This window comes from Balaenoptera borealis (assembly GCF_965194805.1).
Source record: "Balaenoptera borealis genome assembly, chromosome: 15".
Taxonomy (NCBI): Eukaryota; Metazoa; Chordata; class Mammalia; order Artiodactyla; family Balaenopteridae; genus Balaenoptera; species Balaenoptera borealis.
Genome location: NC_138871.1, coordinates 83,644,944 through 83,663,367, shown reverse-complemented (window position 1 = coordinate 83,663,367; position 18,424 = coordinate 83,644,944). Strand labels below are relative to the sequence as shown.

The following is an 18,424-nucleotide window of genomic DNA, read 5'->3' as shown; positions in this document are numbered from 1 at the left end:
TGTGCTGCCCTGAACACCACGCAAGCCCCGGCGCCCCAGTTCCTTGTAGGAAATGGGGTAATGATGTCGGTCCTGAGTACTCACCTGTTATGCAAAGGAGTTTCATAGATTTGCATCAGATGAGCTGCCCTGGGCAAAAGAGTTTCGTGTGTCGTGAAGTGCTGAACAAACGTCGTGTGGAGGCTTGCGTGGCCTTTCACCTGGGATTCAGGAAAAGGTGATTATTAGAGATGAGTGGCCTGCCGAGGATTTGCAGCACCCACGGGGTGGGCGTTGGGTCTGATGGCTTTGGAGTATTCCTTGTTCTCCAGAGTCGGTAGGCACCCGTCGTGGTTTTCCAAGCCCATTTAAATGTTTCTCCAAACCATCATTTTACCTTCTTGCCTCCACTTATTATCCCTGGAGTTCCTGGTTGTTGCGTCAGGTAAGAAGCATGTGCGTCCAGGCTGCACCTGCAGGTCCCCGGAGAGCCTCACGGAAACAAGGATCGGTCTGGGGGCGGGGGGGCTGGGGTGACCGACAAAAAGTTAACATCATACGGCAGTAGAATTTGTTTTCTCAGAGAGCCCGAAATTCTGTTTCATTCTGGGTGTCCTTTCAAAGATGATCCACAGGTTAGCCTTTGCTGAAATTCTAGTAGAGTTAGGGAATTTGCTTTCAGTAGTTCTCTTTCATTAGCTTCTGGTACGTTTCCTCATTTCTCTTTATGTGATGACCTGTCTCCTCGTTCCTCATTAAAGCACTAGAATATTGTGCCTACCCGTGTGGCCATGTCTGCCCCGGGGGCCCCCTCTGTGACATAGCTCCGCATCCCCCTACCTGCCACCGCCCCAGTCCTGTTCTGCCACGATGGTCACCAGGGAGAAATAGGCTTCTCCTGCACTCTGGTCCGTCACTCTGGGACGTGCGTTTGTTTCAAAGTGATAAGAGTTGGACCGAGGCAGCTTTGATTGTGCATCCTCTGTTTCCATCGAACCAATGCAAAAGCGTTCCCAACCAATGAAGCATTTTCCCTTTTTGGAAGACAGTCACCATATAGATTTAATTCAATCACGTCATTCCACACGTACCTAGCTTAATAGACAAATACAAGGGATTAGGCTCCTGGCAAATGCTGAAGAATGTAGTCAAAGGCAGCCTGGGAAGTTAAAGGAAACGTGGTTGTGTATGGCCACAACATTTCCTGGGTCCCTGGGACGGGCCGGGTGCCCAGAGATGACCAGGCCCCCTCCCTGTCCTCAAGGAGGGCAGACAGCTTGGTGGATGGGGTCTCTCCAGCCACATGACAAATGACAGCCTGCATTTATCAAGCAACTGCCCAGGATGGGAGGGGGTGGTGTTAACTGAACAGGAGGGCCAGTGGAAGGTTCAGTTCGCAAAACAATGAGTGATTTTGGGTGTGTAGATGAACAAGGTATCCTGACATGCAGATGAGGACGTGGAGGACGCGATGGGAAATACAGGTTAAGGGGTGATTGTAGAACTCTTGCGGGACTTAAAGAGATGAAGGTAGAAGGAAATGATGAAGGTGAGAAAGGTTTAACAAAAATGGTGATTCTGAGAGTTGTGTTTATTGAGACAGTTTTGCACTCTTTGACCTTTGCTAAGGTGAGGTTTCTCAGCCCCGAGTCGTGATCCACCAGCCTTCTTGGAGAGGAGTAGCTCCGACTTGGGTGTTGCCTATCGGAGCATCACTGTGTAGCATCACGGCCGGGAAACACAGCCACAGTATGAAAATGGAGACACTGTTATTTCCTAGATAACATGCCTTTGATAATAGTCTCCTTGACAGAATCGGGAAGGGAATTAAAATCACTTTTATCCACTTGCATAATAAATGAGCGGGAATGATTCCTGAATTGACGATTAAAGGGGTTGGCCTAAAATAATTCAAAGCCCCGTATTTAGGTTCTTTTTTTTTTTTAAATAATTTATTTTTGGCTGCGTTGGGTCTTTGTTGCTGCGCGCGGGCTTTCTCTAGTTACGGTGAATGGGGGCTGCTCTACGTTGTGGTGCGTGGGCTTCTCATTGAGGTGGCTTCTCTTGTTGTGGAGTACAGGCTCTAGGTGCGCGGGCTCAGTAGTTGTGGCACGCAGGCTCAGTAGTTGTGGCGCACGGGCTTAGTTGCTCCGCGGCATGTGGGATCTTCCCGGACCAGGGCTCGAACCCGTGTCCCCTGCATTGGCAGGTGGATTCTTAACCACTGCGCCACCAGGGAAGCCCCTAGTTTTAATAATTGATGCTCTTCAAGCTGAAGAAGCTGTTGATTATGAATGTTGTAGCTAGAATTCCCGGTGGGGATACGCTTTTGGATTTATGTGTTCCGTGGTGTATTATCTATTTGGGTCTAATACCACTACTGCAGTGGTTTCTAACTTAGGGAAGAGTATGCGGAATGACACTGTTCCAATGGCATAGAATAATCTTAGAAAGTTAGTAGTATTCCAGGAGGTCAAGCTGGAAGATGTCATGTTGAGAAAAATATATCTACCTGTTTCCTAACCTCAGAGTTAAGCACAGCTTAGAGAGCCCCAGTTTGGCCAGAGGGTTTTTTTGGAGGCTTGGCTCAGCTTTGCTAGAAAAACTTTTTTTTTTTTAAAATTAATAGCTACTTTATTTATTTATTTATTTATTTATTTATTTATTTATTTATTTATAGCTGTGTTGGGTCTTCGTTTCGTGCGAGGGCTTTCTCTAGTTGCGGCAAGTGGGGGCCGCTCTTCATCGTGGTGCGGGGGCCACTCTTCATCGCGGTGCGCGGGCCTCTCACTATCGCGGCCCCTGCCGTTGCGGGGCACAGGCTCCAGATGCACAGGCTCAGCAGTTGTGGCTCATGGGCCCAGTTGCTCCGCGGCATGTGGGATCTTCCCAGACCAGGGCTCGAACCTGTGTCCCCTGCATTAGCAGGCAGATTCTCAACCACTGTGCCACCAGGGAAGCCCCTAGAAAAACTTTTGAACGAGGGTTGTGGAATCCCATTTCACGTGGTCAGTGAAGCCTTGTCAGGTGAAGCAGGTGTTTCCTGCCAAATTCTGAGATTAAAATCAGGAGATTGATAAGTAACTTGGAATGGGGTGAGTGGAGGACAGGTGTCTCGAAGCTGTTCAGTGGAAGTTGCAGCATTTGTTTTGTGTACAGGTTTTGCTCATCTTTGGCTTCTCTTGAGGTCCTGAAGGCACTTTCTTCTCCAGGGCAAACGTTTCCCTCAGGGCCTGCTCGTGTGTCTCCGCGGACACCGTGGCAGGAGGGAGGTGAAGGGTGGCAGGGAGGGGGACTCTGGCTGGCCTGGCTTCTTCACTGACATCAAATTAGCTTCTTCCTTGAGCCTTTTACTTCAAACAGAACTGACGGAAGTGAAACTTGGGAACCGGTGCCCAGCTGGTTTATTCTTGTATTCGGTACCTATTCGCCAGCATGTATTTACAAGAGACCCTGGACAAGGGGAAGGTCAAGCAGAGTGTGGTTGCCTTCATGCCCCTCGGCCAGGCAGGCACTGGAGGTGACGTGGGCCCAAGCTGTCACTCAAAGAAACTTTTTAACCAAATAATGGTTCGTTCATCTTCCTGAAATGAGTTTTGGTTAATGCAGTATTCTCCTTTACTCTCCTTGTAAAAAAATTTTTAAATGGTGGTAAAATGCACATGACATAAAATTTATTCTTTTAACCACTTTTGAGTGAACAGTTCAGTAGACTTAATGTAATACATGCACGTGGTTGTGCATTCACACAGTGGACGGTCACCCTCTAGCTCCAGAACTTTTCTCATCTTGCACAACTGAAGCTCTGTCCCCGTTAGACACGAACTTCCCCTGCCCTGTCCCCACCCCCTGGTAATCACCGTTCTGCCTTCTGTTTCTATGGGTTTATCTGCTCTAGGTACCTCAGATAAATAGGAGCATACAGTATTTGTCCTTTTGTAACTGGCTTGTGTCACTTAGCGTAATGCCCTCAAGGCTCATGCATGTTGTAACATGTGCCAGAATTTCCTTCCTTTTTAAGGCTGAGTAGTATTCCATTGTGTCTATAATACTGCATTCTGTTTATCCATTTATCCATCTGTGGCCGCTTGGGTTGTTCCCAGCTTTTGGCTGTTGGGAGTAATGCAGCTGTGAACACGGGGGTGCAGGTTATCTCTTTGAGACCTAGCTTTTCAGTTCTCTCGACTGTATGCCCAGAGGTGGCATTGCTAGGTCATGTGGCTGCCCTGTCTTAAGTTTGTCGAGGGGTCGCCACGCCGTCGCTGCACCGTTTTGCAATTCCTCCAACAGTGCATGTGGGTTCCATTTTCTTTACATCCTCACCAGTGCATGTTTCTTCCTACTTTTTAGGTAGCAGCCATCCAAATAAACGTGAGGTGGTAGTGTTCCCCCTTCTAAAAAATTGTCAGCGCCCAGTTTTGGCAGCCCCAGGGTGTAGATGTTGACAGTTCCTAGGAGCGTGTTGCCAGGTGGGACCCTGACCCTGTCATCTGTTAAGGATTATAGACCAGATTTTCTGCCTCCAAATGGAGGTGTCTTCAGATTTGTAGATAAGTTATTCAATAGAGGGGGGAGCTAAAGATATCAAAGCAACTTCTGATAAATTTGTGGTTGGAAAAATACACCAGCCAATCCCGTGGCCCCCACAAAGGGAAGATCACAGGGCTGGAAATCGAGGAATCTGAGTCTGGCTCCGTCTCTGCCGTGGGGGGAATTTGGCCTGAGTAACTTACCGTTTCTGGGCTTATTTCTTGAAAACGAGGATGTTGGGGCAACAACTCAGTCCGGATCCTGCCAGCTTTGGAATTCTCAGGTTCTGCACGATAACCTGGAATTTACTGTTAGGAGGGGGAGGGATGCTTTGGTCTTGAGGCCAAGAGCAGAGAGCAACATTTCGTTCAAATTATTAAAGATGCCCTTTCAGTTGCTAAGGACTGAGGAGTGCAGCCTTTATCTTTGGGACAGTTGGAGCTGGAATTGGACCTTGCAGGTCACCTAGGCCGATGTCCTCATCTTACAGATGAGAAGCTAGGATGCAGAGATGGCAATAGCATCCAGTCATGAGCTTTCTCTTTCTTATGAATGAAAAATACTGGCTGGCGGGGCCTGAGGACTTCTCAGGAGCGGTGCCCGCAGAGCAGTGAGCTGGCGTGGGTTCCGGACCTCAGTGCTGGGGAGGTGGTCCCTGTCATTCGGGGTGAGCAGGGCTCCTATGTGAGGGTGATGAAGTTGGGGGAAGCCGTGGGGGATGGGAGAGGGGGCTCGACAGAACCAAAGCCGAGGTAGGATTCCAGGCCTGTGATCTTGGGCGTTTGCCTCACTGCACGTTTGCTTGTCCTTAAGTTTTCCCATCTGAAAGGCCTTATACCTACAGGGTTATTGTGAGAATCACGTGAACATGAGGCCATGCATATGAAAGAAATCATACAAAAATGTTATTTTTACTGCGGGTACTGCTATTGAGTGAGAAGTTTCTCTCTCTTAGTGAGCCCAGTATGTTAAAATCTAGGTTGACCATTGCGGTGATGATTTCTTTTATAAAATGATTGCCTAGAGGGAGTGTCAAGGTTACAAAGAATCCTTTTCTGTACTGTTCAGGAACTGTCCCCCCCTCCCCCTTTGCGTGAAGTCAGTTAACCTGCGCCACTAAGCAGACTTAGAAGGTGCGCGATCTTCTGTATCCTCGTGCCTGGGCCTGTGTTAGCGGTGGGCGCTGCACAGCTAAAGGAGCCAGGTCTTCGCGTCTGAATGTGTCTTCGGAAGGTCTGCCTGCTTCCTCCTCTGAGGGAATCCAGAGGGCGTCGTTCATTAAAGTTGCACAGCGAGCCAGAGGACTTTCTCACGCTCTTTTCTTCGAAGCTTTTGTTCACTGCCTTAGGTCTCTGGCTTGTTCTAAATTAGAATTAAATCAGCAGTTCTTGTTTGCCTGCAGGGCATGTGACCGACCACTTTTGAGCCTCCGTTACCTCGTTTGTGAAGCAGGGATGCTAGTATCACTTCTGCTTGTGTTGTAGGGGTTGAGCTGAGGCTTATAAAAGGTAGTTTTTGGTTTTTTTTTTTTATAACTTGAAAGGACCAGGCTTGATCCTTGGCCTCCAGGAGAATCTGGCTTCACCGAGTGACAGGAAAACCACCTGGCAAAATAGAGACACATCGTCAGAGCGAGAAAGTTCACAGTTCCAGTGTAACAGAGGCTCGTCAGGGCCAGGCGTGCACACGCGCTGCGGCGGCTGCTGGAGCCGTCGTTGGGGGCCTGGGGCGGGTGGCGTCCGTGTGGTCCCGCGTGCTCCTGGGTGGGTTCCCCGAGGAACTGGGCTGTGTGGGCGAGTGCTGGAAGTCACACTGCGTGAGCCCTGTGTGCTCAGGTGATACTGGAAGCCTCCAGAGCGTTAATTAAGTGTGCAGAGGGGAGGGCACACGAGAGTCTGGACTCGGCCCCGAAGCGTAGGCGTGGCTGGGGCTGGAGAAGGAAGGACCCGGCGGGGGAAGGACCACTGAGCAGAGCCGCGTCCCCGAGGGAGGCCGGGCCAGTCTGAGTGTCTGAGTCACATCAGGGCGGGGGGACGGGCAACTGGAGGGCGGGCCAGGCTGGCTGGGCAGCCGGGCGGGGTGGCTCACACCGGGGTGGCCGTCAGAGCCCCAGCCGTGAGGAGGGCTCGGCGCCGGCGGGGCTCCCGTTGCCCTGTGCCCCACATCTCCCGGATTGGCGCTCTGCCTCGTTTCTTCCGTCACTGCTGCCCTTCAGGCTGGCATCCTTTCTTGTCCGCACCATCACCAGCAGCCACAGGTTGGCCTTCCTGCCTTCAGTGTCTTTTCTTGCCCGCCTTCTCTACATTTTTACCGCAGCGCTCTTTCTCAGTCACGGATCGAATCCTGGTCTTGTGGTTCCCGAGTCCCCGACGGCTTCAGTTGCTACAAAGCACCTTCCGAGTCTCCTGGCCGGTGTCGGCTCTCGTCCCCCCACTGCGTGTTCTGTGCCGCAGGCGCCACCCCCTCTGTGCCTGTGCGCACACCTGTCTGTCCCCCCCGCGTGCTCTCTGCCGCAGGTGCCACCCGCTCTGTGCCTGTGCGCACACCTGTCTGTCCCCCCTGCGTGCTCTCTGCCGCAGGCGCCACCCCCTCTGTGCCTGTGCGCACACCTGTCTGTCCCCCCCCGCGTGCTCTCTGCCGCAGGCGCCTCCCCCTCTGTGCCTGTGCGCACACCTGTCTGTCCCCCCTGCGTGCTCTCTGCCGCAGGCGCCACCCCCTCTGTGCCTGTGCGCACACCTGTCTGTCCCCCCTGCGTGCTCTCTGCCGCAGGCGCCACCCCCTCTGTGCCTGTGCGCACACCTGTCTGTTCCCCCTGCGTGTTCTCTGCCGCAGGCGCCACCCCCTCTGTGCCTGTGCGCACACCTGTCTGTCCCCCCCGCGTGCTCTCTGCCGCAGGCGCCACCCGCTCTGTGCCTGTGCGCACACCTGTCTGTCCCCCCTGCGTGTTCTCTGCCGCAGGCGCCACCCCCTCTGTGCCTGTGCGCACACCTGTCTGTCTGCCGCGGCCTGTCCGCCTTCCTCTCCCGGGGGGCATCCCAGCCCTGCTCCCCACCCGTCGACTGCCGGCCCCTCTGGGATGGCTCTCCTCTTTCCCTGGACGTAAGTCCCTTGGCGTCTCCTTAAGTCCAAGCAGACACAACCACACGGACGTGTATTCTCCTTCTCTCTCCTTCACGAGCCCGAGTCCCTCCGGGGGACGGGGTCTGCGTCTTTTTAACCTGTGTTCCCAGCACCAGGCCCCTCGTGGAGTGTTGGCCCTGGATGTTTGCTGAGTGGACTTCGGTTGATCGGCTGGGCAGACAAACCGCGGCCGAGCACGAGTGTCCCTCGAGATGTGAGAGCATCGGGCGGGCAGAGAAGGACCAGGATGGAAACTGGAAAATAAAAGTCACTTAGTTTTTCCTTCTCAAGTGAAAATAGGCGTTTTTTTCTACCAGCATTATTAAACACCTACTCTTTTTGGCGTGGTGGGGAATATGAAGAGGTCTCAAATATAGTCTCTCTTCTCAAGAGCCTTAAGATTTGGTCTGTAAAACCCGCACGTGATGACAGAGCAAGAGCCACATGTACCGTGGACTCAGAGAGGAAGAGCCCGGTGACGACTGAGATCAGGCCTCCCGGGGCGGCCAGGGTTTGGGGTGCGGAGCGCTGGGTGGGGCCCATTCCAGGGGAGCCGGATGCGCTGAGCTGGGTGTCTTTGAAGTCGGGCATGTGGCGCGTGCACGTTCATCTTGACTGGCTCTAGAGCCTGCCCCGAGGTAACCGTTTGTGCGCCGTGCTTGTGTCTCTGTTTCCTAGGCTCAAACCATGAATTACGTCGGGCAGCTGGCGGGCCAGGTGTTTGTCACCGTGAAGGAGCTCTACAAGGGGCTGAACCCTGCCACCCTGTCCGGGTGCATTGACATCATCGTGGTCCGCCAGCCCAACGGGAGCCTGCAGTGCTCCCCCTTCCACGTCCGCTTTGGGAAGATGGGGGTCCTGCGTTCCCGAGAGAAGGTGGTACGTGACCTGGGGGACGGGTTCTCTCCTTAGAGAAAAACCCTCGCACTTCTGTGGCCTTACGTATCCAGAGCTCCTCGCGGACCCCGAGTTTTAGCTTTCCGTTGGAAAGGGCTGGTCCCTGAATTGACAGTTACTCAGGTTGTTCTGATTGTGTAAATTTCTCCAAGATTTAGTGGCATAAGCCAACTGTTTATTAAGCTCCGGGGGTCCTGTGGGTCAGGAATTCACACCAAGTGCAGCAGGCTGGCCCGTCTCTGCTCTTTGCTGCCTGGGGCCTCAGCTGAAGACTCAGGGCTGGGGGCTGGGATCCTGTGTAGATGCACTTGCTCACTCGGCTGGTGGCCCTTGGCTGGACTCTTGGCCGATGCTGTCCCCCAGACGCCTCCACGTGGCCTCTCCACGTGGCCTGGGCTTCCTCACACCATGGCGGCTGGCTGCAAGGGCAAGCATCGTCCAAGGGAGGGAGCTGGGCGGACTCTGCCTTCTTTTTCTGGTCTAGCCTCGGAAGCCACGTGGCCTCACTTGTGTTGTGCTCTACTCACTGGGGCAATTGCAAGCTTGCATGGACCCAGGATGGTGGTGGTGGCGGGGGAGTAGACTCCGTTTCTCGACCAGAGTGACCAACGGAGGCTTGGAATTGTGAGGTGTTTTGGGGATGTATGTGACGGAAGCGCATGTAGAGATCTGGTCATTCCCCGTGAGGTTTCCTGTTGTGATGAAGAACATGTGTTTTTCCTTCAGGTTGACATAGAAATCAATGGGGAAGCAGTGGATTTGCACATGAAACTGGGAGATAATGGAGAAGCGTTTTTTGTTCAAGAGACTGATAACGATCAGGTAAGGAAGGCTGGGTGGTGAAGCTTACGCCCGCGTTTTGAGCGTTGAGCAGCGCTCATCTGGGGGCGTGTGTGGAGAGGTGATACTGGTGCCGGCTGTGTGCGTGACGGCAGAGGAGAAGAGCGGCTGTTTACCTGTCCTGGGGATTTGAGCCACAGGGTGAGTGTGTACTATGCCTACCCAAGACTCAGCAGTCCCAGCCTGCTGCGTTTGCTCCCGGTTTCCAGGGAGACAGAGGAGTTGAATGACCCTGGCCTGAAACCATCAGTCCCAGCCTGCTGCGTTTGCTCCCGGTTTCCAGGGAGACAGAGGAGTTGAATGACCCTGGTCTGAAACCATCATCCAAAGCATACAGGTTATACTCGTGTGTCAAATCTCAGACGGCTGAAATGTTCGAATTTTTGTTTAGTGAGTGACCAAATCACATTAATTTTTTATTATGAAAAAATGTTTAACAGCTCTATTGAGATGTAATTCTCACACCATGTGCTTTAGCCATCTCACGTGTACAGTTCTGTGGTTTTTAGTGTTTTCACGGATACGTGCAAGTCATCCCCGCAGTCAATTTTAGAACATCTTCATTGCCTCAGAAATAGACTCTGTACCCTTTAGCTACACCTCCCCTATCCCTAAAGCCCTAACTCCCCACCACCCTGAGCCGTAAGCAGCCACTAATCAAACTTTCTGTCTCTATAGATTTCCCTAATCTGAACTTCCATCTGAGTAGAATCACATAGTTTGTGGTCTTCTGTGCCTGACTTCTTTCATGTACCATAATGTTTTCAAGATTCATCCGTGTTCTGGCTGTGTCAGTACTTCATTCCTTTGTATGGCCGAATAATATTCCACTGTATCTGTATACCACATTTCGTTTATCTTTTCATGTGTTGGTGGACACTTGGGTTTGTTTTCACCTTTTGGCTGTTGTGAATAATGCTGCGTACAAGTTTTCGTATAGACACATGTTTTCATTTTGGGGGGTGTATACCTGGGAGTGGAATTGCTGGGTCATATGTAACACTGAATTTACCACTGAGGAACTGCCAGACTGTTGTCCAAAGCTGCTGCACCATTTTACATTCCCACCAGCAGTGCACGAGGGTTCCAATTTGTCTATACCCTCATCAATACTTGCTCTTTGACTTTGTGATTCTAGCCATCCTGGTGGGTGTGAGGTGGTATCTCATCACGGTATTGATTTGCATTTCCCTAATGACTAATGATGTTGAGCATTTTTTCATGTGCTTATTGGCCATTTGTATGTATTCTTTGGAGAAGTGTCTATTCAGATCCTTTGATCGTTTTTTATTGGGTTATTTGTCTTTTTATCCTTGAGTTATAAGAGTTCATTATATATTCTAGATATGAGTCCCTTATCAGATGATTTGTAAATATTTTCTTCCATTGTGTGAGTTGTCTTTTCACTTTCTTGATGTTGTCCTTTGAAACACACAAGTTTTAAATTTTGATGAAGTCCAATTTATCTGTTTTCTCTTTGTGGCTCGTGCTTTTGTTGTCACATCTAAGAATCCTTTGCCGAGTTCCAAGTCATGAAGATTTACCCCCATGTTTTCTTCTAAGACAAACCATTTCTTTTTACTCTTTCATTCACTGGGAAAGCCACTTTGGAGGGATCTGATGTAGAGATTCCTCAATAAAAACCACTTGAATTGGTTCCTTTATGAGAAGATAGCCTGTATAGAGGAACGCCTCTAAATAGCTCCAGGCTCTAAAATGAATGCCCATAGTTTCAATTTCAGGACAAAACCATCCCAGGCTCTGCTTTCTTTTGGTTTTCCCAAAGGTGCGATGGTCTTTCCCAGCCTCAGCCTTACTGCTCAGATGTGGATTTTATACGTGTAGCACATTGTCTGATGCTCTCTAAGCCACTTTATTTATTTATTTATTTATTTTTTGGCCATGCCGCAGCCTGCGGGATTTAGTTCCCTGACCAGGGATCGAACCTGAGCCCCCTGCAGTGGAAGTGCGGAGTCTTAACCACTGGACCGCCAGGGAAGTCCCTTTCTAAGCTACTTTAAACTATCAGCAGCATGCTTGTTAATACCCTCTCTTTTGTATGTATTCTTTACTTCTTTTTTTTTCCCTAGATTTTCTTTCAAACTAGTTTATTTAGGGGTTCCATTGTCTCTCCTCAGTACATTTTATGTATTTCTCATGTGCTTCTTCACTCATTAGTTCACCTAGTTCCGGGTGTCATCTTGATCGGCCAACCATCTTCGTAACAAGATCTATTGACAAGTCCTGGATTTTCTGATAGAGCTTCATTAATTTCATTTACTTCTCCTGATAGAGGAGGATAGAGTTCACGAGCAGCTTTCACGTTTTCCAAAGCACCAAACTCCTCTTGTTTGTTCAGTTCTGTTGCAACTTCAGGCAGACTGCAGTAAACAACATCTCCCAAAGCTTCCTGTGTAAAATTGCTGATTCCCACTGTTCCAATACCGTTTTCTGTTGTTATCCATTCATGTTTGTCTGTGAATTTTTGCATATGTGTCAGGCTGTATGTACGATAGTTACATTGTTCCATTTTATCTAACAACGCTGTAAGGTTGGGATTATCATTTCCATTTTTCTGATGAGGGAAACAGACTCAGAAGTTAAGTGACTCTGCCCAAGATCACATAGCTCATCAGAGATGGAACCCTAGTTTTTACTACTTGTTACCAGGTTTCTGATAAGAAATGAGTCATTTGATAATAAAATGATTGCTATAGTTTTTTAAAAAACTGGTGAATCATTATAAAACAACTATTAAATTGACAGGCAGTGGAGGGTTTTTTTTTTTTTGGTTGTTGTTATTTTTGTTTTTTTTTAGAGAAGAGGGTCAGTACCTAATCACTCGACAGCCACATACCTAGGTGTGCTCTGGTGCAGGTGGGCACTTGGGGCACGGTGTGGGGACACTGTCAGATGTTTTCTTTAAAAATTATTATTATCCTCTTAATTCAGTGCATGTTAAAAACACACACACACATTCTCTCTTACACACACACACAGCCCCCCACACACACTAGAGTGCAAAACGGAGTCCAGTTCCCAGGGTAATGTGATGACTCCAAGCCCATTTTTTCCTCTTTACCCTGGAAATTTCAGACCAAGTTGAATTTTGGTAGCCTGAAATAACTGATAATTACCTCACTTTGTTATAATTACGAAAACGCAGGATTCAGTACAAAATGGCAATTAGTGACTTGTCGACTTTATGACCGCCTGTCAAATTCGGCAGCCGCGTCTGCAGATCGCCGTGAGTGCCCCGTGCTCCCCACTGCCCACGGTGCTTGGGCTCCGGAATTAGCACTGGTGGGTCGTCGGCACCACCGGCTCCTTTAACCCCAACTAACGACGCTCCTTCTTGGAAATGTGTTCTGTCTTTCAGGAGGTGATCCCCATGCACCTGGCCACCTCCCCGATCCTGTCGGAAGGAGCCTCGAGGATGGAGTCCCAGCTGAAGAGGAACTCTGTAGACTGGATAAGAAGCCTGGACCCCAACACGTCAGCCCAGGTCTTACCTCCCAGCGAGACCCCTTCAAGTGGCTCTTCAGTGAAGAAGCGAAGGAAGAGGAGGAGGAAGTCGCAGCTGGACAGCCTGAAAAGGGACGACAACATGAACACGTCCGAGGATGAAGACATGTTCCCCATAGAGATGAGCTCGGACGAGGAGGCCGAGCTGCTGGACAGCAGTAGGTAAATGTGGGTGAAAGGGAGGGCCTCAGTTAAAGCTGGGTGAATTCGTTGTTTAGGATGATCCTTTTTTTTTTTAAATTGACGTATAGTTGATTTATAATGTTGTGGTAGTTTCAGGTGTACAGGAGTGAATCAGTTATTTTAATATATATATATATCTGTTCTTTTTCAGATTCTTTTCCCTTATAAGTTATTACAGAATATTGAATAGAGTTCCCTGTGCTCTACAGTAGATCCTTGTGGTTTATCTATTTTGTATATAGCAGTGTGTATCTGTTAATCCCAAACTGCTAAGTTATCCCTCCCCCCTTTCCCCTTTGGTAACCATACGTTTGTGGGTCTATTTCTGTTTTGTTCATTTGTATCTTTTTTTTTTTTCGATTCCACATATAAGTGATATGGTACGATATTTGTCTTTCTCTGTCTAGCTTACTTCACTTAGTATGATGATCTCTAGGTCCATTCATGTTGCTGCAAGTGGCATTGTTTCATTCTCTTTGATGGCTGAGTAGTATTCCATTATGTATATATACACCACATCTTCTTTATCCATTCATCTGCTGATGGACATTTAGGTTGCTTCCATGTCTTGGCTGTTGTGAATAGTGCTGCTGTGAACATTGGGGTACAGGTATCTTTTCGAATTGTGGTTTTCTCCATATATTGGCCCAGCAGTGGGATTGTAGTAGGATTATTCTTATAAACTTTTTTCCCCCCAGAATTTCTTACTCTTCTGTTAATGCATTTGAGACTGAATTTTGGAATCCTGCAGGCCCGATTCTAAAGTAGCATAAAGATGGGATGTAGCTTATGACAGAGAGACGATTGGTAACATCCTTGGTGATAACTCCAGCTTTCCAGATCAGAACCAAGAAACAGGAGCTCAGCAAATGAATACTTCATGCACGAAACCGTTGTTTCAGAACCCGCTTATTCCTATTTGAGCACCACCTATGAGCCTGGCAGTTGGGCTGATGGATAGCTGGAGGCCGATCTGTTGTAGACTTAGGGCCACAGGTGAATGTAGAACATGACCGGTTTCTCCACAAGCAAACTTTTCAATTTTGATGAGGCCCAAAGTTGAATGGACACCTGTTATTTTTCTTTGCTTTTAATAGTGTGACGAAATGCTGTTTCTGGGTATTACTGTTTTGGTGAAAAATGCCATTTTAAAAAGCCAAAACATTTGTAAAGAATATTTGATGTTTCATATTTTTATGTAATTCAGTGTAATTTTTGATCGTTGTTTTTGTGTCTTGTTAACACAAAAGAAGGGAGAAGGATGGATAACTGAATCATTTTGCTGTACACTTGAAACTAACATAACCTTGTAAATTAACTATACTTCAATTTAAAAAAAAAGGGAGAAGGAACATCAGGATTAACCTCTTGCTTTGTTATTTAGAATAGAATTTTTTTTTTTTTTTTTCCTGGCTAAAAATAAAGGCACATTGGCAACGTCGATTTTCCTAACTGTGGCCTCTGATCTGCTGTGGGCTCGGAAGCTGGGTGGTTGGGTTTATTACAGTCGTCTTCCCTGTGTGGCTCTTAGTTCCAGAACTTAGTGTTAGGTATTTCAGATAACATCCAAAAATAGAGACCAGTGGCCTCTGCGTGAGTGAAATAGTGAATCCTATTTCGTTGAGTATGCTATACCTGAAACGAGGTAGATTTGCACCATTTCATAATTATAAGACTACGACTGGGGGCTTCCCTGGTGGCGCAGTGGTTGAGAATCTGCCTGCCAATGCAGTGGACACGGGTTCGAGCCCTGGTGTGGGAGGATCCCACATGCCGCGGAGCAACTAGGCCTGTGAGCCACACCTACTGAGCCTGCACGTCTGGAGCCTGTGCTCCGCAACAAGAGAGGCCGCGATAGTGAGAGGCCCGCGCACCGCGATGAAGAGTGGCCCCCGCTTGCCACAACTAGAGAAAGCCCTCACATAGAAACGAAGACCCAACACAGCCATAAATAAATAAATAAATTAAAAAAAAAAATGCAAGAGAGCAAAAGTTCACACTTTAAAAAAAAAATGCAAGAGAGCAAAAGTTCACACTTTAAAAAAAAAAAAAAGACTACGATTGGTTGTGACATTTATTTATTCTGCTAGACGAAACATTATCTGTGTACGGCCATACAGGGATTTGGTAGCTCACTTGTGCATGGCAAGAGTTTTATTAACCCTCTGGGTACGGTTTTGGGCCCAATCCACCTCTCAGGCTTTTGCGACATGAAATGTGAAAGACAACTCTGTAGGCCCTACAGTGTAAGTAACAAGCAGTGTGGTCATCGAGCCCATGTCTAAGTCCCAATTCTTGAACAAAATCACTTTACATTTATAATTCAGCCAAAGCATGAGCACACAAAACATTTCTCTGAGTCACTTTTTTCCTGTCCACATTCCTGGAATGTGCCTGGAATATGCCTGGGTAGTTTATTTATAAAAATTTTATTTATTTATTTATTTATTTATTTTTGGCTGCATTGGGTCTTCATTGCTACGTGCAGGCTTTCTCTAGTTGCGGCGAGCTGGGGCTACTCTTTGTTGTGGTGCATGGGCTTCTCATGGCAGTGGCTTTTCTTTTTGCAGAGCACGGGCTCTAGGTGTGTGGGCTTCAGTAGCTGCAGCACGTGGGCTCAGTAGTTATGACTCGCGGGCTCTAGAGCGCAGCCTCAGTAGTTGTGGCGCGTGGGCTTAGTTGCTCTGCGGCATGCGAGATCTCCCCGGACCAGGGCTCGAACCCGTGTCCCCTGCATTGGCAGGCGGATTCTTAACCACTGTGCCACCAGGGAAGTCCCACCAGGGTGGTTTAAAAGGAGATCATGTTAATCTATGAAGTATTAGCGATAATCAAGGAAAAAATGGAAACTTGCCTTTATTATGAATCTTATCACTAATAATTCTTTGACTTTGATTTTTTTTCGGTCTGCAGAACTCTTTCTAATGATATACCTCCATTCCAAGGAGATATCCCTAAGGAAAACCGTTCCCCAGTCATGACTTACCCTCAGTCAGCATCTTACCCGAATTCCGACAGAGAGTGGTCACCTAGCACCAGGTGAGTGGCTGGTGTGTGTACGTGTGTGTTCACCTGTCCTGGTCCAGAGGATTCCAAGTCAGTTACAGGAAACATGTTTAATAAAATAGTGAAATCTAAGTAAAAAATGAAACGAATTAGGACTGGAAAAAACACAGTTTAGAGTAGGAGGTACAGATCAGGATTAAAACCAGAGCATGTGCAGATCATAAACTTCTAATAGCAAAATGGAACTACAGATATGGCTCTTAGCTTCCCCAGGAGACACTGAAAGGCCAACCACTTGTTAAGTTACATAAAGCTAATTGTCAACAGGAGCAGACAGGTGACAGAGCCTTTCTGGAACCTGAGCCCTAAAGTGGGATTCAAGAGCAGAGAGGTTGCTTTGGGGGCCCCTGCGGTCATTCGGGGCTGCGAGAATGATGCCTTCTTCCCTTGCTGCGTTTACGAATATTGATTTCCCTGAAATGAACTCTCAAGGGGCCCTAGACTTCCTGTATCAACTTGGAGAACCAGAGCTGCTCCGTGTGCGGGGAAGACTCTAAAGTCTTTAAGGCTGCGAAACCTGTGAGGATATGTGAGCCCTTCTGAGCAGTTTTCAGGACTGGGGAGGGGACAGAACTGAAGCGTGCCTTCTCAGCAGGGATAATATCACCCCTGTCGGGACAAAACTTGGTTCTGGGGTGGGAAAAAAATCTTAGATATTATAATAGTGTGTGACCTCCAAAGGGCCACAGTACATAAGCAGATACATAGTATATCCATGGCATTACAATTTCATGGTGGAGGGAGGGCTATTGGGAAAGAAAAGATCCCGGAGGTGTGGCGAGAATGGAAAAGAGGTTGGGAAGCACTGATCTAAGTGACAGTGACATCCTTTGGTTACTCGTGCTCCTAACGTGTTAGGTTTGCTTCTGGTCTAAAGGGGAGGTGTCGGAGCCCCCAAGCCCTGGCACGTGCTGCAGGGCTTCCCACCTGAAGCCAGGCTCATGTAGACACCACTCCCGGTTCCAGTCTGACCCGAGTAATCTCATTAGTGAGATGGCATGGTCAGCCCTGTGCGCTGAAGTTGAGGTTGGAGAAAAATGGATGCGTCACGTGCCTGGTTTCTAGCCAGGACCATGACAGTGCAAGTTCGTCAGCCAGGGTGGGGCTGGGGGCCCGTGGAGTCCCCTCATGGGGGTCTGTCCGTCCTCAGGCCAGCCCTGTCCAGTAGAAACATAATGCTAGCTCCATATGTGATTTAAAATTTTCTAGTAACCATCCTTAAAAAATGAAAAGAAACTGATGAAATTAATTTTGATGATCTATTTCAATGACCTGGTATATCCAGAATATTTTCATTTCAGGTAATCAGTTTTTTAAAACATTATTGAGCTGTTTCACATTCTCATTTTCATAAGCCTTTGAGTCGTGTATCTCATATGTGCAGAACATCTCAGTTTGGACCAGTCACATTTCAAATGCTCAGTAGCCACATGCAGCCCATGGCTACCATATTGGACAGTGCAGGTGTAAGACCCTTCTAGAACCTCGTACATTCTCTCCCTAGGTCTGTGGAGTTAAACCCTGAGGGAAAAAACACAGTACTTTTAGGAAGAAAATGATGTGGAATATTTAGAAACCACTAATAGGTAGAAAAATCTGTTCAAACACTCTACATTAATTTTAAGCATTTAAAACAAATGTTTTAAACACAATCCTGTATATGTTTCTCTGTCTTTCATGTTTTGCTCTGTGAATCCAGAAGAATGACCATGTCAGATTAAGTGATCTGGCCACTGTTAAATGCAATTACAAATTAGGATAAATAGATACATTTCCATACTTGGGTTTATGTGTTTTCTTTTAAGAGACAGTTACCAGCCCAAATTATCAAGCCTTTTGGAGTAAGTCATTTGATTAGGCACTAAATTCTGACCCAAGAAAAGCGAGCTTTTATGGGCATATGGTTGAAATAGAAAGTGAAATGGGTGTCTTGGCAGTTTCCTGTTTTTGTGGTTCAGAAGATTCATGTTGATTTCTTAGTGATTTCAACATGTGATCCTCTGCTATTGTTCGATGCCCAAGTACCTTCACTTTCTTAAAGATGTTATCGTGGAGAGTAGTCGAATAATTGATAAGAAATTTTGTTTAATTGAATTGACTTGTGATTTCTCTCTCCTTTAATGTGGATCACGTGGCATCCAGTAGCCTGATAGATTGCAGGAGGCACCCCCCTCATCTGGCAGTTGCGGCCGAGGGCGGTCTTTCTAGCTCTTGCCCTCCACAATCTTCCCACTTCCACGCTTCGGAAAGGTAGATGGGTTATCTTCCCACCGTGGATGTCTTT

The 18,424-nt window shown here is 48.0% G+C and overlaps 1 protein-coding gene across 12 annotated transcripts in view; it reads left to right on the top strand.

The window, feature by feature from the left end:
- LPIN1 (lipin 1) overlaps positions 1-18,424 on the top strand; it is a 169,126-nt gene that overhangs the window by 65,321 nt on the left and 85,381 nt on the right. For 8 of the 12 annotated variants that reach the window (XR_014235014.1, XM_082357511.1, XM_082357503.1 and 5 more), the window contains 5 exons: positions 8,308-8,508; positions 9,253-9,348; positions 12,746-13,053; positions 15,988-16,113; positions 18,283-18,390. Coding sequence is in view for 11 of the 12 variants with exons in the window: in XM_082357511.1 (XP_082213637.1) it covers positions 8,308-8,508; positions 9,253-9,348; positions 12,746-13,053; positions 15,988-16,113; positions 18,283-18,390 (839 nt within the window). In the remaining variant the exon portion in view is untranslated. The remainder of the gene's footprint in view (positions 1-8,307; positions 8,509-9,252; positions 9,349-12,745; positions 13,054-15,987; positions 16,114-18,282; positions 18,391-18,424) is intronic. The other 4 variants (XM_082357507.1, XM_082357512.1, XM_082357509.1 and 1 more) reach the window with 2 other exon arrangements.